Raw genomic sequence first — 25,993 nt, 5'->3', positions numbered from 1 at the left:
CCCTGGTCTGAAGTAGTGCACTATATAGGGAATGGGGTGCCATTTGCCCTGGTCTGAAGTAGTGCACTATATAGGAAATGGGGTGCCATTTGCCCTGGTCTAAAGTAGTGCACTATATAGGGAATGGGGTGTCATTTGCCCTGGTCAAAAGTAGTGCACTATATAGGGAGTCATTTGCCCTGGTCTAAAGTAGTGCACTATATAGGGAATGGGGTGCCATTTGCCCTGGTCTGAAGTAGTGCACTATATAGGGAATAGGGTGCCATTTGGGATGCAGTGGTTTACTCTGCACAAACAAGTACTTACTGTCTTCTGCCTTCTCCCCTGGCACCAATAACACATCATGTGTCTAAACATGACCTTAAACAAACCTCCTCTCTGGCTCTCTCCCTCTAGCTCTCTGGCTCTCTCTCTCTCTCCCTCTCTGGCTCTCTCTCTCTCCCTCTCTGGCTCTCTCTCTCCCTCTAGCTCTCTTCCTCTCTGGCTCTCTCCCTCTAGCTCTCTGGCTCTCTCTCTCTCTCTCTCTCCCTCTCTGGCTCTCTCTCTCTCCCTCTCTGGCTCTCTCTCTCTCTCTCTCTCCCTCTCTGGCTCTCTCTCTCTCCCTCTCTGGCTCTCTCTCTCTCCCTCTCTGGCTCTCTCTCTCCCTCTAGCTCTCTTCCTCTCTAGCTCTATCTCTCTGTCTCTCTCCTGATGTATTTTATAAATATATAGATACTGGTATGTGTATATACTGTATATATAGTAGTTTGTTGCTTTGTAAATCAATGTAGGTGGAATGTACAACACGTGAAGATGTCCATTTGAATAAACATGACGACATGCTGACATCAGTTGGTGGTTATATTGTAATGTGATTGAACAAATCGTCATATTACATGAAAATAGATACATAGAGAAGTACATAAAGAATCCATCCAGGTCATTGGATCTGATTCTATATGTGACAATCATTTGCAAGAGATGTTGTGAAGATTATAGATCCAGATGACATTATAAAATGTCATTTACTGTTGCGTCAACCGCCAGATCCACCCATGGAAAAGCAATGTGTCCTTTTCTGACTTCTAAAGCGGTGTCTCTTTGTTCTGTCTGTGTTACCGTGGAGACGTGAGCGTTCTGTCATCCTTCCCTAGAGGAGATACTTCTCTGTAAAGAAACCCGTACAGGACTGGATTAGAGCCAAGCCAGCATAGCATGACGGATTTGTGGACACACACACACACACACACACACACACACACACACACACACACACACACACACACCTCTGGCTGTGCTGAAGCAGCCTTCACAGTGGACTGTCCCTCTGTGGAGCCACATACTGTCTCCTACATGGAGGTCTCCTAGAGGACAATGGCACACCTCACACTGCCGAGGAGAGGAAGATGGTTACATACAGTTTGGGTTCAGAGACAGATTATTAGAATCACATGAATAACTGCCTACTGATTGACTGACCGCCTACTGATTGACTGACTGACTACTGATTGACTGCCTGACTGACTGCTTACTGATTGACTGACTGCCTACTGATTGCCTGACTGACTGCCTACTGACTGACTGCCAACGGCAGGGTAGCCTAGTGGTTACCGCGTTGGACTAGTAACCGGAAGGTTGCAAGGTCAAACTCCCGAGCTGACAAGGTACAAATCTGTCGTTCTGCCCCTGAACAGGCAGTTAACCCACTGTTCCTAGGCCATCATTGAAAATAAGAATTTGTTCTTAACTGACTTGCCTGGTTAAATAAAGGTAAAATAAAACTGATTGACTGACTGACTGACTGACTGACTGCCAACTGATTGACTGACTGACTGCCAACTGATTGACTGACTGACTGCCAACTGATTGACTGACTGACTGACTGCCAACTGACTGACTGACTGACTGCCAACTGACTGACTGACTGCCAACTGATTGACTGACTGCCTGCCTGCCTGACTGCACACATGATACACATGTGTGCAGTCTAGAGGGCATATCCAGTTATCACTACAGCACAACTATGTGGAAGATGTGTGACTTCCTGTAGATGTGTGTTGAATAGATAGACGTGTGAGACGTACTGTACGTGTGTGAAAATGCCACACTATTCCCTATATAGTGCACTACTTTTGACCAGAGCCTATAGGATCCATTGGGCCTGGTCTGAAGTAGTGCAGTTTTTAAAGAGCTTAGGAGAGGCAATTGGGACACACATAGATATATGTTGAATAGACGGGTGTGTTGCTTTACCTTGAAGCAGGATGAGTGGCTGTAGATCTGTAGATCCTCCAGGATCATGTTGGCTCCAGCCACCATCGGTGTACAGCAGTACGAACACAGGCCCTTGGTCACACTCCTGTACAGCAGAGGGCAGTAGTGAGTTGGGGATAGAGAGAACACATAGTGACAGCTTTGCTGAGTGCAGAGTCAGCACCTGTGATGTTCAAGGACGATAAGACAAACACAGTCCTGATACCGTGTTCATTTACACATTATAATCTTAACATTTATTTTAACTTCAGACAGAAAATGTATTTGCTACATGAACACAAAACACATGGCTGACATGTTGGGTATGGACTAGAGGAGAGTCTGGGTTGGAGTCAGGACTGACCTGTTAGGTATGGACTAGAGGAGAGTCTGGGTTGGAGTCAGGACTGACCTGTTGGGTATGGAGAGTAGAGTCTGGTTTGGAGGCAGGGAGGGTATAGAGAAGAGAGTCTGGGTTGGAGTCAGGGATGACCTGTTAGGTATGGACTAGAGGAGAGTCTGGGTTGGAGTCAGGACTGACCTGTTGGGTATGGAGAGTAGAGTCTGGTTTGGAGGCAGGGAGGGTATAGAGAAGAGAGTCTGGGTTGGAGTCAGGGATGACCTGTTAGGTATGGACTAGAGGAGAGTCTGGGTTAGAGTCAGGACTGACCTGTTAGGTATGGAGAGTCTGGGTTGGAGTCAGGACTGACCTGTTCGGTATGGAGAGTAGAGTCTGGGTTGGAGTCAGGACTGACCTGTTAGGTATGGAGAGTAGAGTCTGGTTTGGAGGCAGGACTAACCTGTTCGGTATGGAGAGTAGAGTCTGGGTTGGAGGCAGGACTAACCTGTTCGGTATGGAGAGTAGAGTCTGGGTTGGAGTCAGGACTGGCCTGTTAGGTATGGAGAGTAGAGTCTGGTTTGGAGGCAGGACTAACCTGTTCGGTATGGAGAGTAGAGTCTGGGTTGGAGCCAGGACTGACCTGTTGGGTATGGAGAGGAGAGTCTGGGTTGGAGTCAGGACTGACCTGTTAGGTATGGAGAGTCTGGGTTGGAGTCAGGACTGACCTGTTAGATATGGAGAGTAGAGTCTGGGTTGGAGTCAGGACTGACCTGTTCGGTATGGAGAGGAGAGTCTGGGTTGGAGGCAGGACTGACCTGTTCGGTATGGAGAGTAGAGTCTGGGTTGGAGGCAGGACTAACCTGTTCGGTATGGAGAGGAGAGTCTGGGTTGGAGTCAGGACTGACCTCTTCGTTATGGAGAGGAGAGTCTGGGTTGGAGGCAGGACTGACCTGTTAGGTATGGAGAGTCTGGGTTGGAGTCAGGACTGACCTGTTCGGTATGGAGAGTAGAGTCTGGGTTGGAGTCAGGACTGACCTGTTAGATATGGAGAGTAGAGTCTGGGTTGGAGTCAGGACTGACCTGTTCGGTATGGAGAGGAGAGTCTGGGTTGGAGGCAGGACTGACCTGTTCGGTATGGAGAGGAGAGTCTGGGTTAAAGGCAGGACTAACCTGTTCGGTATGGAGAGTAGAGTCTGGGTTGGAGTCAGAGAGGGCTGGTCAGGGAGTCTGGTCTCTAAACTGAGAGAGGAGAGAATGAAGAAGGGTCGTTATGGTGTCGCTGACCCTGCTCAGTCCTGATTCATTTAGGATTTTAGACAAATCTGACAGTTGACCAAATCTCCGGACACATTTTATCGGAATCACAGTTTTGAGATAAAAGTTATTTAAAGTCATAGAGGGCAAGAAGATACATTAAACCCTTTTTTAGTTCATATTCATTATTATTGTAGAATTCATTCTATATTCATTATTATTGTAGAATTCATCATATATTCATTATTATTGTAGAATTCATTATATATTCATTATTATTTTAGAATTCATCATATATTCATTATTATTGTAGAATTCATTATATATTCATTATTATTTTAGAATTCATCATATATTAATTATTATTGTAGAATTCATTATATATTCATTATTATTGTAGAATTCATTATATATTCATTATTATTGTAGAATTCATTATATATTCATTATTATTGTAGAATTCATTATATATTCATTATTATTGTAGAATTCATTATTATTTTAGAATTCATTATATATTCATTATTATTGTAGAATTCATTATATATTCATTATTATTGTAGAATTCATTCTATATTCATTATTATTGTAGAATTCATTCTATATTAATTATTATTGTAGAATTCATTATTATTTTAGAATTCATTATATATTCATTATTATTTTAGAATTTTAAACACTTTTTTGGAGAGTTTGAAATCCGGAGAACAACATCTCCTGGCATAGAGCCAACATGGAAATGAATCGCTTTGGAAATATTTTGAGAATTCCAAAAACAAATCTTCCCCCTTGTGAGAGCCTGGTCTCATAGACTAGACGTAACATAGTAAAAGTAATTCCAGGACTCTAATCAGTATGATATGTTACCTTGGGTATGGTTACATAAGACAGAAGGTTATTAAGGCAAAACCCCAAATGTTGCGTGTTTGAATCTCATCATGGACAACTTTAACCTTAGCATTTTAGCCAATTAGCAACATTGCAACTACCCTTTAATTTAACTACTAATCTTAACCCTAACCCCTAGCCTAGCTAATGTTACCCACCTAGCTAACATTAGCTTTAGCCACTTAGCCAACGTTAGCCACCACAAATTGGAATTCGTAACATATCATACATTGAGAAAATTCCAGCTGTGCTGGGTGGAGATAAGAGTACATGGCCATTAAGTCCAGATCGTTCTCCAAGATGTTCAAACGTTCATAGATGACCAGCAGGATCAAATAATAATCACAGTGCAGAGTTAAAAAGTAAGAACATAACAAAGGAAACAGTAACACAATAAAATAACTGTTCATTGTTGTCATGACTTTAAATGCATACTGTCAATCATCAATGTTCATTATGTCAGAAGTACCTGATCTCACTGATTACAACTTGGGGCATTGGAGGTGGTGGTGGAGGTGGTGGAGTTGTTGGAGGAGGTGGTGGAGTTGTTGGAGGAGGTGGTGGAGTTGTTGGAGGTGGTGGTGGAGTTGTTGGAGGTGGTGGTGGAGTTGTTGGAGAAGGTGGTGGAGTTGTTGGAGAAGGTGGTGGTGGTAGAGTTGTTGGAGGAGGTGGTGGTGGTAGAGTTGTTGGAGGAGGTGGTGGTAGAGTTGTTGGAGAAGGTGGTGGTGGTAGAGTTGTTGGAGAAGGTGGTGGTGGTAGAGTTGTTGGAGAAGGTGGTGGTGGTAGAGTTGTTGGAGAAGGTGGTGGTGGTAGAGTTGTTGGAGGAGGTGGTGGTGGTGGTGGGGGAGTTGTTGGTGGTGGTGGTAGAGTTGTTGGAGAAGGTGGTGGTGGTAGAGTTGTTGGAGGAGGTGGTGGTGGTAGAGTTGTTGGAGGAGGTGGTGGTGGTAGAGTTGTTGGAGGAGGTGGTGGTAGAGTTGTTGGAGAAGGTGGTGGTGGTAGAGTTGTTGGAGAAGGTGGTGGTGGTAGAGTTGTTGGAGAAGGTGGTGGTGGTAGAGTTGTTGGAGAAGGTGGTGGTGGTAGAGTTGTTGGAGAAGGTGGTGGTGGTAGAGTTGTTGGAGAAGGTGGTGGTGGTAGAGTTGTTGGAGGAGGTGGTGGTGGTGGTGGGGGAGTTGTTGGTGGTGGTGGTGGTAGAGTTGTTGGAGAAGGTGGTGGTGGTAGAGTTGTTGGAGGAGGTGGTGGTGGTAGAGTTGTTGGAGGAGGTGGTGGTGGTAGAGTTGTTGGAGGAGGTGGTGGTGGTAGAGTTGTTGTTGGTGGTGGTGGTAGAGTTGTTGGGACTGCCGGGGGCTCTTCATCAGTGATGTGGGTAATGGCGTGGGGGAGTACCTCTGGAGGGCTTAGTGGGGAGTAGAATAGTTTTTTGGGGGAGGAAAAGACCCTTGCAGTAAAGAGGGACATGGATGGGCTCTTCAGCGATGAGATGGATGGGCTCTTCAGCGATGAGATGGATGGGCTCTTCAGCGATGAGATGGATGGGCTCTTCAGCGATGAGATGGATGGGCTCTTCAGCGATGAGATGGATGGGCTCTTCAGCGATGAGATGGATGGGCTCTTCAGCGATGAGATGGATGGGCTCTTCAGCGATGAGATGGATGGGCTCTTCAGCGATGAGCTTCTACAAAACCACACGGAAATAAAACAAAGAGTTTTAGTCAGTTACTGTAAAACAGCATTAAATAAAAGCTCACAAACACAATCAAACTTTAAACTCATGTAAAGTCCCTTGTTCTATGTGTCTGACTTACGTGGGGGAGTTTAGGGACTTTGGGGAGTTTAGGGACTTTGGGGAATTTAGGGACTTTGGGGAGTTTAGGGACTTTGGGGAGTTTAGGGACTTTGGGGAGTTTAGGGACTTTGGGGAGTTTAGGGACTTTGGGGAGTTTCGGGACTTTGGGGACTTTGGGGACTTTGGGGAGTTTAGGGACTTTGGGGAGTTTAGGGACTTTGGGGAGTTTAGGGACTCTGGGGAGTTTAGGGACTTTGGGGACTTTGGGGAGTTTAGGTACTTTGGGGAGTTTAGGGACTTTGGGGAGGTGCTCCCAGGACTCATGGCTGTCTTGGGATCTTTCATGCTCTTTGAGGTGGTGCTGGGAGGAGAGGGAAGACAGTCACGGTTGAGTACACTATTAGGAGTGTCTGACAGTTTTTTTCTGAGTTTGGTACAATTTTAGTCCCCTGAGTTCGAATTTTGACCTCTACCTTAAAACGAAGGACACAGTCTTGGTCTTCGGAGGAAGTGGAGGGCTGAGGTAAAACGAAACAAACGAAAAACACAAATACATTTGTGAGGTAAAGAGACACACCTGTGTGAGAATGACTAAATATGATGAAGATACAGGTAGAGAGTGACTATCAGTTTAAGGAAAACACTGTGACTATCAGATAGTAGATATCTAGTTAGAGAAAACACGGTGACTATCAGATAGTAGATATCTAGTTAGAGAAAACACTGTGACTACCAGATAGTAGATATCTAGGTAGAGAAAACACTGTGACTATCAGATAGTAGATATCTAGTTAGAGAAAACACGGTGACTATCAGATAGTAGATATCTAGTTAGAGAAAACACTGTGACTACCAGATAGTAGATATCTAGTTAGAGAAAAGCAATTTTTTTTGTCCATTTAAAATAACATCAAATTAATCAGAAATACAGTGTAGACATTGTTAATGTTGTAGGTGCAAAAGACAGATTTTTTAAATGGAATATCTACATAGGCTACAGAGGCCCACTATCAGCACCACTCCAGTAAGGGGTGTGTCACGCCTTGGTCTTAGTGTTTTGTGTTTTCGTTATATATTTGGTCAGGCCAGGGTGTGACAGGGGTTTACGTGTTGTATTTCGTATTGGGGTTGGTTTGTTGTATTTGGGATCGCGGCTGATTAGGGGTGTTGTATAGGCTTGGCTGCCTGAGGCGGTTCTCAATCAGCTGTCAGGTGATTCTCGTTGCCTCTGATTGGGAACCGTATTTAGGTAGCCTGAGTTTCACTTTGTATTTCGTGGGTGATTGTTCCTGTCTCTGTGTAGTGTTCACCAGATAGGCTGTTATAGGTTTCACGTTCCGTTTGTTGTTTTCGTATTTATTTAGTTATTTCATGTATCGCCATTTTCTTTATTAAAGATCATGATTACCACGCTGCATTTCGGTCCGACTCTCTTTCGACAAACGAAGAACGCCGTTACAGGGTGTGTAATTGGTGGCAGGGAAGTCAGACAGAGGAGAGCAGAACTATAGCCGGAGCAGTTTAATAGCAAAACCCACGGCATAAAAATAACAAGAATAATTGGGTACAAAAACCCCTCGCGCACCAAACAACACGTGCACAAGCACTTACAATAAACAATCCCACACAAAGACATGGGGGGAACAGAGGGTTAAATACACAACAAGTGATTGAGGGGATTGAAACCAGGTGTGAGGAAAAACATGACGAAACACATGGAAAATGAAAAGTGGATCGATGATGGCTAGAAGACCGGCGACGCCGAGCGCCGTCCGTACATAGGAGAGGACCCGACGCCGAGCGCCGTCCGTACATAGGAGAGGACCCGACGCCGAGCACCGCCCGTACATAGGAGAGGACCCGACGCCGAGCGCCGCCCGTACATAGGAGAGGACCCGACGCCGAGCGCCGTCCGTACATAGGAGAGGACCCGACGCCGAGCGCCGTCCGTACATAGGAGAGGACCCGACGCCGAGTGCCGCCCGTACATAGGAGAGGACCCGACGCCGAGCACCGCCCGTACATAGGAGAGGACACGACGCCGAGCGCCGTCCGTACATAGGAGAGGACCCGACGCAGAGCGCCGCCCGTACATAGGAGAGGACCCGATGCCGAGCGGAAGCTGTGACAACTCCTGTGTTCCAAGGGCACGTTGTGTTTGCTCATCCAAGTTTATCATTTTAAAAGGCTAATTGATCATTAGAAAACCCTTTTGCAATTATGTTAGCACAGCTGAAAACTGTTGTTCTGATTAAAGATGCAATAAAACTGACCTTCTTGAAACTAGTTGAGTATCTGGAGCGTCAGCATTTGTGGGTTCGATTACAGGCTCAAAATGGCCAGAAACAAAGAACTTTCTTCTGAAACTCATCAGTCTATTCTTGTTCTGAGAAATTAAGGCTATTCAATGCGAGAAATTGCCAAGGAACTGAAGATCGCGTACAATGCTGTGTACTACTCCCTTCAAAGAAAGACGCAAACTGCCGTTGTGCACCGGGGCCTCCCACTCCCAACTGAGCAAGAGGACAAGTACATTAGAGGGTCTAGTTTGAGAAACGGACACCTCACAAGTCCTCAACTGGCAGCTTCATTAAATAGTACCCGCAAAACACCAGTCTCAACGTCAACAGTGAAGAGGCGACTCCGGGATGCTTGCCTTCTAGGCAGGAACGCTGCTAAGATAAACACAATGCAAATGTACCTCTTGGTCAGATGGTTGACTGGGGTGCTGGGGCTGGCAGGGACGGGCTGGCAGGGACAGGCTGGCAGGGACGGGCTGGCAGGGACGGGCTGGCACAGCTCCGACTGCAGGCTGTGGTTAGCATTAAACAGACAGAGGGAGATGGATGTTAGAGAGAGAGAGAATTCTACCAAATTTGATATTGTCAAATCATTTAGATGTTTGACATTGGTAAACTTCTAACCATGGTGACAGTGTCAGTAGATTTGAGACAGCTCAGAACCTCTCCACACAGTGTGTGTGTGTGTGTGTCCCACTTACTCCACTAGCCCCTCCTCCTCCTCCATGCTGCGTCTGATCCAGCAGTTGTCTTTCAGCAGACTGGTCTTCTTCCTGCTGCTGTCAACGATGTTCTGACTGGCACTCATCTCCTGACTCCATCTGACAGGCTTCGACTTCTGACTGAAAACAGACATCGCAGAAAGCAGGCGAGGATGTTCCAGTCTGTGCTAGAAGAAACATGAAATGTAACAGAGATATTGGTGTGATGAACACTCACAACCTGGGTCACCTGCTACGTTTCAACATTCCAATGACCTGTCCTGAGGACATACCTGAATGTGGATGGATCTGTTTTATGACAAACACTTCCTGATGTGGTTAAGAATGGCATGCTAGATGGTATGTTTGATTACGCAATAATGTTCAACACAATCACAATGATTGAACAATCACAAACTTAAATGGTTGAGAACAGCAGACTTTGTTTCACTGTGGCTTAATAGTGTTGCTATGGCTTAATAGTGTTGTCAGGGCTTAATAGTGTTGCTATGGCTTAATAGTGTTGTTATGGCTTAATAGTGTTGCTATGGCTTAATAGTGTTGTTGTGGCTTAATAGTGTTGTTGTGGCTAAATAGTGTTGTCATGGATTAATAGTGTTGTCATGGATTAATAGTGTTGTTGTGGCTTAATAGTGTTGTCATGGATTAATAGTGTTGCTATGGCTTAATAGTGTTGTTGTGGCTTAATAGTGTTGTCAGGGCTTAATAGTGTTCTCATGGATTAATAGTGTTGTTATGGCTTAATAGTGTTGTCAGGGCTTAATAGTGTTCTCATGGATTAATAGTGTTGTTATGGCTTAATAGTGTTGTTATGGCTTAATAGTGTTGCTATGGCTTAATAGTGTTATGGCTTAATAGTGTTGCTATGGCTTAATAGTGTTGCTATGGCTTAATAGTGTTGTCAGGGCTTCATAGTGTTGCTATGGCTTAATAGTGTTGTTATGGCTTAATAGTGTTGTTAGGGCTTAATAGTGTTGTTGTGGCTTAATAGTGTTGTTATGGCTTAATAGTGTTGCTATGGCTTAATAGTGTTGCTAGGGCTAAAAGGGTGTTATTAGGGCTTAATAGTGTTGTTAACGATTAATAGTGTTGTTATGGCTTAATAGTGTTGCTATGGCTTAATAGTGTTGTCAGGGCTTAATAGTGTTGTCAGGGATTAATAGTGTTGTTATGGCTTAATAGTGTTGTTATGGCTTAATAGTGTTGCTATGGCTTAATAGTGTTGTTGTGGCTTAATAGTGTTGTTATGGCTTAATAGTGTTGTTATGGCTTAATAGTGTTGTCAGGGCTTAATAGTGTTGTTATGGCTTAATAGTGTTGCTATGGCTTAATAGTGTTGCTAGGGCTAAAAGGGTGTTATTAGGGCTTAATAGTGTTGTTAACGATTAATAGTGTTGTTATGGCTTAATAGTGTTGCTATGGCTTAATAGTGTTGTCAGGGCTTAATAGTGTTGTCAGGGATTAATAGTGTTGTCAGGGCTTAATAGTGTTGTTAGGGCTTAATAGTGTTGTTAGGGCTTACTGGTGTTGTCAGGGCTTAATAGTGTTGTTAGGGCTTAATAGTGTTGTTAGGGCTTAATAGTGTTGTTAGGGCTTACTGGTGTTGTCAGGGCTTAATAGTGTTGTCAGGGCTTAATAGTGTTGTTAGGGCTTAATAGTGTTGTTAGGGCTTACTGGTGTTGTCAGGGCTTAATAGTGTTGTTAGGGCTTAATAGTGTTGTCAGGGCTTAATAGTGTTGTTAGGGCTTAATAGTGTTGTTAGGGCTTACTGGTGTTGTCAGGGCTTACTAGTGTTGTCAGGGATTAATAGTGTAGTCAGGGCTTACTAGTGTTGTCAGGGCTTACTAGTGTTGTCAGGGCTTACTAGTGTTGTCAGGGCTTACTAGTGTTGTCAGGGCTTAATAGTGTTGTCAGGGCTTAATAGTGTTGCTAGGGCTAAAAGGGTGTTATAGGGCTTAATAGTGTTGTCATGGCTTAATGGTGTTGCTATGGCTTAATAGTGTTGCTATGGCTTAATAGTGTTGCTATAGCTTAATTGTGTTGCTAGGGCTAAAAGGGTGTTATTAGGGCTTAATTGTGTTGTCAGGGCTTAATAGTGTTGTCATGGCTTAATAGTGTTGCTATGGCTTAATAGTGTTGTCATGGCTTAATAGTGTTGCTATGGCTTAATAGTGTTGCTATGGCTTAATTGTGTTGCTATGGCATAATAGTGTTATGGCTTAATAGTGTTATGGCTTAATTGTTTTGCTAGGGCTAAAAGGGTGTTGCTAGGGCTTAATAGTGTTGCTATGGCATAATAGTGTTGCTATGGCATAATAGTGTTGTGGCTTGCAGCTTTTGAGAACTGTGGTAACAGAACACTGACCATGCCATAACCCATCCTTAACAAACAAAGTTAAACATCTCAGAAAAACACACAGGGATATGGAAATCCCAGCTACCAACTGCTCTTAATGATGCATCTCTCAATCAATATCATGTAGGATCATTTCAAACAGTGAAACTCAGCAACGATACGAGACCACTACCAAAGAGACCACTACCAAAGAGACCACTACCAAAGAGACAACTACCAAAGAGACCACTACCAAAGAGACAACTACCAAAGAGACCACTACCAAAGATGTGCCCTCTTTATAGAAAATGATAGATGTATCTGTTTAACTCACCGTGAAGAAGACCAGTGTTCACAATAGTGGCTGATGGTCGTGGAATAGAGGATTTTCTCTCTCTCTGTCTCTCTCTCTCTCTCTCTCTCTCTCTCTCTCTCTCTCTCTCTCTCTCTTTCTCTCTCTCTCTGTCTCTCTCTGTCTCTCTTTCTGTAACTCACTCTGTCTCTCTGTCTGTCTCTGTCTCTCTGTCTGTCTCTCTCTCTCTGACGCTACCCTTTCTGTCCTGAAGGGTAAGGATAGGGGTCAGGGAGGGAGGTGTGTCATGCTCTGAGCCAGAACAGTACACACATGTAAACCTGAAAGGTGAGTTACCTGAGTTGACTGTTATCAGTGAGACTAGAAAACCACTGGAGGATGATCATAAAGAACTGATCAGGACTAAACTCAATGAGCTGCTCTACAAAGCAACAACAGTGGTGATCATAAAGAACTGATCAGGACTAAACTCAATGAGCTGCTCTACAAAGCAACAACAGTGGTGATCATAAAGAACTGATCAGGACTAAACTCAATGAGCTGCTCTACAAAGCAACAACAGTGGTGATCATAAAGAATTGATCAGGACTAAACTCAATGAGCTGCTCTACAAAGCAACAACAGTGGTGATCGTGGATGTGTGGCTGCCATTATTAAGGGATGTAGTAATGGCTACATGTTTCTGTTTTGAATCCTGTGTATTGTGGCATTGCGACTGACCTGAGGCAACCTTGGCCTTTTCAGTATCTGTCAAGTGTGTGACACTTAATATACATGCCATTAAACAAAGAGAGTGATGTCATCTTTGATTGAAGTCATTACACTATTCGTGAAAAAAAAAGTTACACACTTTGTCATAATCAACACATAATGTAATAACTAACTGTAGTAACTATTACATTATGCTCGAAAATGTTATTACGTTATGCGTTCAGCATATTTCTTACACATTATTGGCAATGTATTACATTATCAGCATTTATAAAATGTTCAATGTAAAAGTTATCACATTATTACCAGATATTCCATTATTGTCAGTTATTACATTATCTGTCGCTAGATGACGTATCCACCCTGATTATGCATGCAAGTGTTGTTGATGAGCACTTGCACTGTGTCTATCACACTCCAGCCCGCAACGGAGCTGAAATGCTTCTTGACGTTGGTTTGCACACCGCCATTCAAATGAAGAAGAAAAAGAAGATGGCCTTAAAAAGTTTTACACAGAGTTGGAAAATATTATATTATGACATATTTAATTATCTATCATAAAATTCCCCGTAAATTGTTTTTAAAATACACACATTTCATTGATATATGTATAAAAAGCACACAAAGTATCTGGTAACTTTCACAATAGAATATGAATCAGATATGATCCGTCACAAGAAACCCCGGGAATGTTTTTATCTTCCCTCCCCCCCACGTGTGTACATCGGTCTCGGGTGGAATGTTTGTTGATGTACACCTATGAGTAGAAACGTATCAAAATTACTGTTGTAATATATATATATCGGAGTAATGTTGAAATCAAAAACTTTCGTAAAGAAAACCCGATCAGGCGGGATCATGAAAATAGTCCGTGAGCATTACCTGCGAGACGATATTTGGTGCGGAAGTGAAGTTTGTACAGAATGCAAGCAAGAAGAGACTGTGTTGCAGAAAGACACTTACATTGAAAGCAACTTGTGTTCTTTCCCACACTATTTACTCCCAGACACAAATATTGTGTTGAGCCAGGTAAGTTACTGTGCAATAATGTCTAACGTAAACGTTATTATTGACAACAAATCAATACAAAACAAGTACATGTCTAAAGTTAACGCTAGATTTTCCCACCGCATCACTACAGTTTTAGATGTCTGACACGCCTCTAGTGAAAGTGTGAACCCCACTTATCGAGCTCAGGGTTTCGCAAACTCGGTCCTGCCCCCGTCCCCCTGTGGCACGTTCTGTTTTTTTGCCCTACCCAGCTGATTAAAATAATGAAAGCTTGATAATGAGTTGAATATTTGAGTCCGCTATGTAGTGCTGGGGCAAAAACCCAAACGTGCAGGATCAAGTTTAGGAAACCCTGATCTAGCTAACACTAATTTGACTAACTTTCAGGTGTGACATTCTACCACGCTGAGTCAGTATCCCTTTTAATGTCTGTAGATTGATATCCTGGAGGATCCCTTGATCAAGAACGTGATCATTCTGCAGACTGTACTCCAAGAGGTCCGCCACAGGAGCGCTCCCATCTACAAGCGGTTGAAAGACATCCTTCACGACAAGGAAAAACACTTTTACACTTTCACTAACGAACATCACAGGTAGAAAATAGATATACTGTTTGCCTTAGATAACTGACTGTTTTGTAGTGATTTAAGAGGGTGCAGCCTAACTTGGTTTTGAATCAGTGACCCTTGGGGTTATCCCACCACTGACGCCAATGTAGCAATTGACTGAAATAAGTTGGAGCAAGACTGAAGTCAGCATGTTTCCCAACCAAAATAGTTTGGGAGAGTTTGCGTATATTAAACGACAAACGACATTTTGTTTGTTTTTTGGACTTTGGACTTTTTGAAAAATTGCGTGACTAAGATCTCCTAGGCAAAAAACTAAATTTAGCTCAGGCTAGTCGCCAGCCGAACTGAAGCATGCTGACTCCTTAACTGTCCATCCATTTGTGATCAATGCTTTTCAAAAGCGACGTATGGTTGTATTCTTCTGTTCCAGAGAAACGTATATAGAGAGAGAGCAGGGGGAAAGCGCCAACGATCGTAATGACAGAGCCATCCGCATATCTACCAAGTGGTACAGCGATCACCTGAACAACACCCCCCACGGACAAGAGGTTAAAGGTTGTTTTGCTGACCAATGACCGGGGCAACAAGGAGAAAGCAGAGGAGTTCGGCCTGCTCACATACAGATGTAAGAAACAACACACCTCAGTTACCTCAGTACCCCAAGATGAGACCGCTGTTCTTGTCTTTAAAATCACAATATCTGTTACCTCAGTACCCCAAGATGAGACCTCTGTTCTTGTCTTTAAAATCACAATATCTGTTACCTCAGTACCCCAAGATGAGACTGCTGTTCTTACCTCAGTACCCCAAGATGAGACCGCTGTTCTTGTCTTTAATATCACAATATCTGTTACCTCAGTACCCCAAGATGAGACTGCTGTTCTTACCTCAGTACCCCAAGATGAGACCGCTGTTCTTGTCTTTAATATCACAATATCTGTTACCTCAGTACCCCAAGATGAGACTGCTGTTCTTACCTCAGTACCCCAAGATGAGACCGCTGTTCTTGTCTTTAATATCACAATATCTGTTACCTCAGTACCCCAAGATGAGACCACTGTTCTTGTCTTTAAAAATCACGATATCTCTTACCTCAGTACCCCAAGATCAGACTGCTGTTCTTACCTCAGTACCCCAAGATGAGACCGCTGTTGTTGTCTTTAATATCACAATATCTGTTACCTCAGTACCCCAAGATGAGACCGCTGTTCTTACCTCAGTACCCCAAGATGAGACCGCTGTTCTTGTCTTTAACCTTAAACACAAGGTCACAATACTAGGTTTTTAAAATTTTTATTTTTTATTTAACCTTTATTTAACCAGGTAGGCTAGTTGAGAACAAGTTCTCATTTGCAACTGCGACCTGGCCAAGATAAAGCATAGCAGTGTGAGCATACAACAAAGAGTTACACATGGAGTAAACAATTAACAAGTCAATAACACAGTAGAAAACAAAGGGGGGGTCTATATACAATGTGTGCAAAAGGCATGAGGAGGTAGGCAAATAATTACAATTTTGCAGATTAACACTGGAGTGATAAATGATCAGATGGTCATGTACAGGTAGAGATATTGGTGTGCAGAAGAGCAGAAAAGTAAATAAATAAAAACAGTATGGGGATGAGGTAGGTGAAAAGGGTGGGCTATTTACCAATAGACTATGTACAGCTGCAGCGATCGGTTAGCTGCTCAGATAGCTGATGTTTGAAGTTGGTGAGGGAGATAAAAGTCTCCAACTTCAGTGATTTTTGCAATTCGTTCCAGTCACAGGCAGCAGAGTACTGGAACGAGAGGCGGCCAAATGAGGTGTTGGCTTTAGGGATGATCAGTGAGATACACCTGCTGGAGCGCGTGCTACGGATGGGTGTTGCCATCGTGACCAGTGAGCTGAGATAAGGCGGAGCTTTACCTAGCATGGACTTGTAGATGACCTGGAGCCAGTGGGTCTGGCGACGAATATGTAGCGAGGGCCAGCCGACTAGAGCGTACAAGTCGCAGTGGTGGGTGGTATAAGGTGCTTTAGTGACAAAACGGATGGCACTGTGATAGACTGCATCCAGTTTGCTGAGTAGAGTGTTGGAAGCCATTTTGTAGATGACATCGCCGAAGTCGAGGATCGGTAGGATAGTCAGTTTTACTAGGGTAAGCTTGGCGGCGTGAGTGAAGGAGGCTTTGTTACGGAATAGAAAGCCGACTCTTGATTTGATTTTCGATTGGAGATGTTTGATATGAGTCTGGAAGGAGAGTTTGCAGTCTAGCCAGACACCTAGGTACTTATAGACGTCCACATATTCTAGGTCGGAACCATCCAGGGTGGTGATGCTAGTCGGGCATGCAGGTGCAGGCAGCGACCGGTTGAAAAGCATGCATTTGGTTTTACTAGCGTTTAAGAGCAGTTGGAGGCCACAAAGGAGTGTTGTATGGCATTGAAGCTTGTTTGGAGGTTAGATAGCACAGTGTCCAAAGACGGGCCGAAAGTATATAGAATGTCGACTACATGTTTACTCTAGTAGATGTGGACTACATGTTTACTCTAGTAGATGTCGACTACATGTTTACTCTAGTAGATGTGGACTACATGTTTACTCTAGTAGATGTGGACTACATGTTTACTCTAGTAGATGTGGACTACATGTTTACTCTAGTCAATGTGGACTACATGTTTACTCTAGTCAATGTGGACTACATGTTTACTCTAGAAGATGTGGACTACATGTTTACTCTAGTAGATGTGGACTACATGTTTACTCTAGTAGATGTTTACTTTAGTCGATGTGGACTACATGTTTACTCTAGAAGATGCCATCTACATCCATCCTCTGTTCCACACAGGTGAGGAGTACGTCAAGAGTCTGATAGCCAACCCTGAGCTGGTGGATCGACTGGCTTTGACCAACGATGACAAGGTAACTCATATCTACACAATATCACATTTACACATATGTACTTTCTACAGCAGCTATTTTATATTCCTATTCGGTTACGACAGAGCCTGGGCGCGAACCCAGGGACTCTGGTGGCACAGCTGGCGCTGCAGTACAGCGCCCTTAACCACTGCGCCACCCGGGAGGCCGCAGATCTGCATATTCATAGAGAAAGTTAGATCTGCATATTCATGGTTATTCCTGTAATTTATCCCTTTAATTTCTCTCTCCCTCCCCCAGAATGAGATCACCAGCAGTAAGGTGTTGTTCCCGGAGCACCTGCCCCTGTCTAGGATCCAGTCTGGGATTAAGAGTGGGACCTTCCAACAGGGAACATTCCGGGCTAGCAGAGACAACTACCTGGAGGCTACTGTGTTTGTCCACGGAGAAGGAGATGACAGTACAGAGGTGAGTGCTGCTGAAGCATAGCTCATGTTCATTTGTGGATTCTGGCCGTGTAACCTGCCATAGAAGTATGGAACATTCTTTAAGTCCTCCAACAGTTGCTGAATATTTCCTCATGGTTAGTTAACTCCTCTGTTCATGTACCTGGTTAGTTAACTCCTCTGTTCATGTACCTGGTTAGTTAACTCCTCTGTTCATGTACCTGGTTAGTTAACTCCTCTGTTCATGTACCTGGTTAGTTAACTCCTCTGTTCATGTACCTGGTTAGTTAACTCCTCTGTTCATGTACCTGGTTAGTTAACTCCTCTGTTCATGTACCTGGTTAGTTAACTCCTCTGTTAATGTACCTGGTTAGTTAACTCCTCTGTTCATGTACCTGGTTAGTTAACTCCTCTGTTCATGTACCTGGTTAGTTAACTCCTCTGTTCATGTACCTGGTTAGTTAACTCCTCTGTTCATGTACCTGGTTAGTTAACTCCTCTGTTCATGTACCTGGTTAGTTAACTCCTCTGTTCATGTACCTGGTTAGTTAACTCCTCTGTTCATGTACCTGGTTAGTTAACTCCTCTGTTCCTTTACCATTGGATGGGAGTGGAGAATATTTGATGCTGTTCTAAGTGCCAGCCGGCGAGATGGGGATGAGGGAGTGATTGGATGGGAAATGTGGGAAATGTAAACGAAGCAGTGTTGGTTACCATGGTAACACTTCCTCTTCCCGCCCCTCAGGTTCTGATCCAAGGCCTGCAGAACCTGAACAGGGCTGTCCATCAGGACCTGGTTGCTGTGGAGATCCTGCCTCTGAACCAATGGGTGGCTCCGTCCTCTGTGGTGCTGCAGGACGAGGGGCCCAAGGAGGATGATGTCACAGAGGAGGAGGAGGAGGCAGAGTTGAAGAGTGGTCCGTCTGGGGCGGCGTCACGAAAGCCCACAGGCAGGGTGGTGGGCATCATCAAGAGGAACTGGAGACCCTTCTGTGGCATGCTCTTCCTGTCCCAAATCAAAGAGGTAACTAGCATCACCTCGCTCTGCTCTGTCAATCAACACATCAATCAAATCAAACCCTTCAGAAATCCTACACGAGTATTTATCCATATGGATGCGTATACCACCATGCTTTGGTTTCTCTTGTGATTATTTTTGTCGTCTGTCGTACTTGTTTTGTGCTGACGAAGATATCTCATTGTTCCTGGTCTGTTATACCCCGTCCTCCCCTTCCCAGGCGACCCGTCACCTCTTCACCCCAGCCGACCGCCGTATCCCCAGGATCCGTATAGAGACGCGCCAGGCGGCCACGTTGGCAGGACAGAGGATCATGGTGGCCGTCGACGGCTGGCCCAAGCACTCCAGATACCCTAATGTATGTGTCTCTCAGGTCCTCTTGATTACAGTTGGGCTGCTCAGATGATCACGTATCATTATGGGATATCAATGCCTGGAGAAGTGTGTGATGTACATGAGATGTGCAGCTCGACTGCAATGAAGAGGACCTGGAACCCACCTCAATCATAACGGCTCATCTCTCCTCTTTCGGTCTTTGAGGAACTAGCAGAGACTAGACACCATTCTCTCCTCACCTTTCCTTTCTCCTTCTCTCCCTCTCTCCTCACCCACCCCTCTCTCCCTCTCTCCTCACCCACCCCTCTCTCCCTCTCTCCTCCTCTCCCTCTCTCCTCCTCTCCCTCTCTCCTCCTCACCCACCCCTCTCTCCTCCTCTCCCTCTCTCCTCACCCACCCCTCTCTCCTCCTCTCCCTCTCTCCTCCTCTCCCTCTCTCCTTCTCTCCTTCTCTCCCTCTCTCCTCCTCTCCTCCTCTCCTTCTCTCCCTCTCTCCTCCTCTCAGGGCCATTTTGTTCGTAGTCTGGGAAGTGCAGGGGACAAGGAGACGGAGACGGAGGTGCTACTGCTGGAGCATGATGTCCCTCACCAGGACTTCTCACAGGCCGTCCTCAGTTTCCTCCCCAAGATGCCCTGGAACATCACAGAGGAGGTAACTGCACCGCACAGGGGGGGTTCTGTTATGGCGGCCATTTTGTGTCAAGACATATATATCAATGGTTGTCAGCTGGTGGCTACATTGTTGTAGCTATACCAATCAACAATTTGGTAACACTACTTAAAGCCTGTTGGTATAATTGCATTATGGTGTGGTTATAATACTTTATAAAGGCTCATAACATGCTTATAACAGGTAATAATGCATCACTAAACCTTATTTGATCTCCTATCAGGACATGGCTGTGAGAGAGGACCTGAGGAACCTGACCGTCTGCAGTGTGGATCCTCCTGGCTGTACGGACATAGATGATGCTCTGCACTGTAGAGACCTGCCCAATGGAAACCAAGAGGTAGGACACTGAGGAACTAACACAGTTTACCACAGCATTTCATTGGGACGGGTGAATGTTTGGATGAGGTAACATAATCTATTTTAATTGGTAATACGGTGGAACAGAATTGAAAGTTGAGAAGTCATCGTGTGTGTGTTTCTTTGTGGGTTGAAGGTTGGTGTCCACATTGCTGATGTGAGCCACTTCATCCGGCCAGGCAACGCTATGGACCTGGAGGCTGCTAACAGAGGAACTACAGTCTACCTGACTGGAAGGGTACAGACCATCTGTTTCATCACATAGTGACCTTGATGACCCCTAGCTAGTTCTTTTAGTTCGTCTTAAACGGCACCCTATTCACTATATAAGTGCACTACTTTCTTTCTTTCTTTTTTACCAGAGCCCGGGTCAAAAGTAGTCCGAAATATATTTTTATTTCACCTTTATTTAACCAGGTAGGCTAGTTGAGAACAAGTTCTCATTTACAACTGCGACCGTGTCAAGATAAAGCACAGCAGTGTGAACAGACAACACAGAGTTACACATGGAGTAAACAATAAACAAGTCAATAACACAGAGTTACACATGGAGTAAACAATAAACAAGTCAATAACACAGAGTTACACATGGAGTAAACAATAAACAAGTCAATAACACAGAGTTACACATGGAGTAAACAATAAACAAGTCAATAACACAGAGTTACACATGGAGTAAACAATAAACAAGTCAATAACACAGTAGAAGGGGAAAAAATAGTCTATATACATTGTGTGCAAAAGGCATGAGGAGGTAGGTGAATAATTACAATTTAGCAGATTGAAGTGGTAAATGATCAGATGGTCATGTGCAGGTAGATATAGGGAATAGGATTCCACTTCAGTGTTGTATTGCTAACACAGATGACTGTCTCCCACAGAGGATCGACATGGTTCCTGAACTGCTGAGCTCCAACCTGTGTTCTCTAAGGTCCAGTGTGGAGAGGTGACTTTAAGACTTCCTGAAGACATCATATATGTTGTTGTTGTTATTTACCGTTAGTGATGTTCATGGTGTCTTCTCTCTGTAGGCTGGCCTTCTCTTGTATATGGGAGATCAACGACAAGGCTGAGATAGTCAAGACCAGATTCACTAAAAGTGTCATCAACTCCAAGGTAGAGGGAGAGGAAACTCACACATTTGACAATGTAACAGTTGTGATTGAGACAATATAATAAATGCCCCTCAGGGATCAATAAAGTTTATTGAATTGAAAGACAATTCTTCCTCCAGGCCTCGCTGACGTACGCCGAGGCCCAGATGAGGATTGATGACGCCAACATGAATGATGACACCACCAAGAGCTTACGAGGCCTGAACAGACTAGCCAAGATCCTGAAGAAACGGAGGATAGAGAAAGGGTGAGGTTACTAGACCTGAACAGACTAGCCAGGACCCTGAAGAGACAGGATAGAGAAAGAGTAAGAGGTTACGAGGCCTGAACAGACTAGCCAGGACCCTGAAGAGACAGGATAAAGGGTTTGTGACTATGTGATGTCAGTAGTTGATAACCATTTCCCTAACTGTTGAAAGAGACGGATCGTTAGAACTGTGGCAGATTGATGTATTCCCGAAGGTGATTAGTTGGTTGATGGATTGATTGTGTTTATTGATCTGGTTGCTGGTGTCATTAATCTATATGTTGTACTCTGTGTGGAATGTATAAATACATGTCTTTGTTGGTAATCTAACATGGTGGTTTTCCGTTGTGTGTTTCAGTGCGTTGACTCTCTCCTCGCCCGAGGTTCGCTTCCACATCGACAGTGAGACTCACGACCCCATAGACCTACAGACCAAGGAACTCAAGTACGTTGTTAGGCTTTTAGAATGTAGAATTTAAAATAAGGCTTTTAGAATGTAGAATTTAAAATAAGGCTTTTAGAATGTAGAATTTAAAATAAGGCTTTTAGAATGTAGAATTTAAAATAAGGCTTTTAGAATGTAGAATTTAAAATAAGGCTTTTAGAATGTAGAATATAGAATTTAAAATAAGGCTTTTAGAATGTAGAATTTAAAATAAGGCTTTTAGAATGTAGAATTTAAAATAAGGCTTTTAGAATGTAGAATTTAGAATTTAAAATAAGGCTTTTAGAATTTAGAATTTAAAATAAGGCTTTTAGAATTTAGAATTTAAAATAAGGCTTTTAGAATTTAGAATTTAAAATAAGGCTTTTAGTGTGTAGAATTTAGAATTTAAAATAAGGCTTTTAGAATTTAGAATTTAAAATAAGGCTTTTAGAATTTAGAATTTAAAATAAGGCTTTTAGAATTTAGAATTTAAAATAAGGCTTTTAGAATTTAGAATTTAAAATAAGGCTTTTAGAATTTAGAATTTAAAATAAGGCTTTTAGAATGTAGAATTTAGAATTTAAAATAAGGCTTTTAGAATTTAGAATTTAAAATAAGGTTCTATTCATGGGGCTTGAAACTGTGCTGTCGTTTTGACCCTGACTAAAGTGGTTTAAACTTCAACAAGTTCAGCTGAATTCACCTGAATATTGACAGGCTTTTTGTGGCCTGTCAAAGCATCCTGCTGTTTCCAGTTTTACCTTGTCACTGGGTTATAACACCCAGCAGTAGATCTCTGCTCAGAGACTTGATGTTCACGCTGTATCGGTGGGTTCAAATTCAAATAACTTTATTGTTCCTCAGGGAGACCAACTCGATGGTGGAGGAGTTCATGTTGCTGGCCAACATCTCAGTAGCTCAGAAGATTTATGATGAGTTCTCAGAGTGCGCTCTTCTCAGGAAGCACCCTGCCCCTCCTCCATCCAACTACGACATCCTCAACAAGGCTGCCAAGTCTAAGGTACATCTACGTATTCAGACTGACTAGACATCAACATCTAAAACCAGTCTAATGACATCTATATACTCAGACTGACTAGACATCAACATCTAAAACCAGTCTAATGACATCTATATATTCAGACTAGACATCTAAAACCAGTCTAATGACATCTACATATTCAGACAGACTAGACATCTATAACCAGTCTAATGACAGGTACATCTATAGACAACACTTCTATCTATAACCAGTCTAATGACAGGTACATCTATAGACAACACTTCTATCTATAACCAGTCTAATGACAGGTACAATTGTTCCTTTCCGGGTCGAAGGACAACGAAATAGACGTAGGACCTTCAGTCTAATGTAGTCCTAACGTTGTTGTTTCTGACATCAGTCTAATGTAGTCCTCACGTTGTTGTTTCTGACAGTCTAATATAGTCCTAACGTTGTTGTTTCTGACATCAGTCTAATGTAGTCCTAATGTTGTTGTTTCTGACATCAGTCTAATGTAGTCCTAACGTTGTTGTTTCTGACATCAGTCTAATGTAGTCCTCACGTTGTTGTTTCTGACAGTCTAATGTAGTCCTAACGTTGTTGTTTCTGACATCAGTCTAATGTAGTCCTAACGTTGTTGTTTCTGACATCAGTCTAATGTAGTCCTAACGTTGTTGTTTCTGACATCAGTCTAATGTAGTCCTAATGTTGTTGTTTCTGACATCAGTCTAATGTAGTCCTAACGTTGTTGTTTCTGACATCAGTCTAATGTAGTCCTAACGTTGTTGTTTCTGACATCAGTCTAATGTAGTCCTCACGTTGTTGTTTCTGACATCAGTCTAATGTAGTCCTAACGTTGTTGTTTCTGACATCAGTCTAACGTAGTCCTAACATTGTTGTCCCTCCCCTCAGGACATGGTGATCCACACGGACTCGGCCAAGGCTCTAGCTGACTCTCTGGACGCGGCCCAGGTGGACGGCTTCCCTTACTTCAACACCTTGCTGCGTATCCTAGCAACACGCTGCATGATGCAGGCTGTGTACTTCTGCTCCGGGATGGACAGTGACTTCCACCACTATGGACTGGCCTCTCCCATCTACACACACTTCACCTCACCTATCAGACGGTGAGAACACACACTTCACCTCACCTATTGGACAGTGAGAACACACACTTCACCTAACCCATCTGTAGGTCCACACTCTCTCTCTACTGGTCCACCCCCCCCCCCTCTCTACCTCTGACTGGACCACACCCCTCCTCTACTCCTGACTGGTCCGTCCACACCCCCCCTTCCTCTACCCTGACTGGTTCTGATGTGATTGTAACCTCTACAGATACTCTGACATCATCGTGCATCGGCTGCTGGCTGTAGCCATTGGAGCAGACAGCACTTACCCAGACCTGATGGACAAACACAAGCAGTCTGCCCTCTGCAACAACCTCAACTACAGACACAAGATGGCCCAGTACGCACAGCGAGCCTCTGTAGCCTACCACACACAGGTACTGGACTCACCCAACACACTGACCTGTTAGAGCCTCTAGCCTTCCACACACAGGTACTGGACTCACCCAACACACTGACCTGTTAGAGCCTCTAGCCTTCCACACACAGGTACTGGACTCACCCAACACACTGACCTGTTAGAGCCTCTAGCCTTCCACACACAGGTACTGGACTCACCCAACACACTGACCTGTTAGAGCCTCTAGCCTTCCACACACAGGTACTGGACTCACAACTATTTAACCAGGAAGTCCCATTGAAGACGAGGGACCCATTTTTACAAAAGGACAACTAGGTCATATTCATTAGTGCACTGTAGCAAAATGCTTTGCAACGGAAATTGAAAAATAACATTTCTTACTGGACATTTCCGGGCAGTCTCTCCCTGTTTCCATCTGTTTGACGAGATAATGTGTTGTTTCCTCCAGCTGTTCTTCAAGAGCAGAGGCATCCTGAACGAAGAGGGCTTCATCCTGTTTGTGAGGAAGAACGCCATCATCGTCCTCATCCCTAAGTTTGGTCTGGAGGGAACGGTGTTCTTTGAGAACAAAGATAAACCCAGCCCCAAACTGATCTTCAACGAAGAGGTACCCTCGCTGTGTGTCAGAGAAAATGAAAGCTTTTTTGGTGTGTGTATGGATCAACTGTAACTGTGTGTGTGTGTGTGCAGGCTCCTAGTCTGACGGTGGAGGGCCACTCCTTCAACATGTTTGACAAGGTCAAAGTGACCATCAGTCTGGATGCGTCCAACGTCCAGCACCAGAAGATAAGGATGTCCCTGGTCGAACCTGTGGTACGTTTGTTGTTTCAAACTGAATCTCTCTGTAATTACAGAGATCCTATAGTGGTAATTTCCATGAAGTTATGAACTAAAACCATGTTCAGGTAACAGTTTGTGTCCGACGAGGTAAAATAGCCTTCTGTCGTGTCAAATCACTAATTTCAGGCTTGGACATGTAACTAATATTGTTGTTTTCTAGATCTCTGGAGTGAGTGTGGCACCGTCTGAACCAGAACCAGAGGTCAAGAGAGCTAAACTGGACCGTTGAACAACACCATCCTCAGACTGAAACTTTTCTCCGAGCTCAGTTTAGAGTTATTTTAGCGTTTAGCGTTCTTTTTTCTACATTACAATCACAGAACATCCTGTGGTTAATATGTTTATGATTTTAAAACCTTTAGTCAGAAGCTTTTTTCCTTGAATGTCATCTTTCCAGGTAAATGTTAATGGGATGCCAGTAACCTATAGAATGTTAATGGGATGCCAGTAACCTGTAGAATGTCATCTTTCCAGGTAAATGTTAATGGGATGCCAGTAACCTGTAGAATGGGATGATATACTGTGGCAAGACATAATGATATATTGTATTTCTAGTCCTGACCCATGGGGTTTGTACGGTCTATTCTGGAAGGAATGTTACCTTGTACAACTCTCAATAAAGCTCTTGGTTTTAGCCAATATTCCTTTTCTCATCTCTTTGGCTAGTCTCTGTTTTGTGATTGGAGTAGGTGCCTTTAATTCACATGTAGCCAGGAAAC

At 43.7% G+C, this 25,993-nt stretch overlaps 2 protein-coding genes across 2 annotated transcripts; one reads left to right on the top strand and one right to left on the bottom strand.

Moving 5' to 3' along the window:
* Nucleotides 1–822: 822 nt before the first annotated feature.
* On the bottom strand, nucleotides 823–5,313 carry LOC116359788 (sciellin). Its single transcript, XM_031813371.1, has 5 exons — nucleotides 5,184–5,313; nucleotides 3,743–3,811; nucleotides 2,233–2,338; nucleotides 1,266–1,368; nucleotides 823–1,146 (listed from the first exon to the last, which is right to left on the bottom strand). Exons 1-5 carry the CDS (start codon nucleotides 5,210–5,212, stop codon nucleotides 1,130–1,132), a joined length of 324 nt encoding a protein of 107 aa, XP_031669231.1. The 5' UTR covers nucleotides 5,213–5,313; the 3' UTR covers nucleotides 823–1,129.
* Nucleotides 5,314–13,688: 8,375 nt separating this feature from the next.
* LOC116352981 (exosome complex exonuclease RRP44-like) lies at nucleotides 13,689–25,927 on the top strand. The gene is given in 21 exon segments (XM_031813355.1): nucleotides 13,689–13,907; nucleotides 14,325–14,482; nucleotides 14,889–14,991; nucleotides 14,993–15,083; nucleotides 17,291–17,364; nucleotides 17,623–17,790; nucleotides 18,514–18,792; nucleotides 19,007–19,144; nucleotides 19,627–19,773; nucleotides 20,015–20,131; nucleotides 20,288–20,389; nucleotides 21,033–21,097; nucleotides 21,183–21,267; nucleotides 21,386–21,513; nucleotides 21,872–21,958; nucleotides 22,805–22,961; nucleotides 23,856–24,070; nucleotides 24,282–24,450; nucleotides 24,883–25,041; nucleotides 25,125–25,247; nucleotides 25,435–25,927. Coding segments are annotated over 21 exon segments (2,853 nt in total). The 3' UTR covers nucleotides 25,504–25,927.
* Nucleotides 25,928–25,993: the final 66 nt, after the last annotated feature.

This window comes from Oncorhynchus kisutch, unplaced genomic scaffold (genome assembly GCF_002021735.2).
Source record: "Oncorhynchus kisutch isolate 150728-3 unplaced genomic scaffold, Okis_V2 Okis05a-Okis16b_hom, whole genome shotgun sequence".
NCBI lineage: Eukaryota > Metazoa > Chordata > Actinopteri > Salmoniformes > Salmonidae > Oncorhynchus > Oncorhynchus kisutch.
Note: the sequence above shows the minus strand (reverse complement) of the source record. Positions and strands in the feature narration are given on the sequence as shown.

Excerpts from the sequence above, each read along its gene's own strand:
- LOC116359788 (XM_031813371.1), bottom strand. The coding sequence starts at position 5,212 with ATGCCCCAAGTTGTAATCAGTGAGATCAG. Across the intron at positions 3,812-5,183 it reads GTTGTAATCAGTGAGATCAG|TTTAGAGACCAGACTCCCTG; the intron begins GTACTTCTGACA and ends CTCCTCTCTCAG. Across the intron at positions 1,369-2,232 it reads GCCACTCATCCTGCTTCAAG|TGTGAGGTGTGCCATTGTCC; the intron begins GTAAAGCAACAC and ends TCTCCTCGGCAG.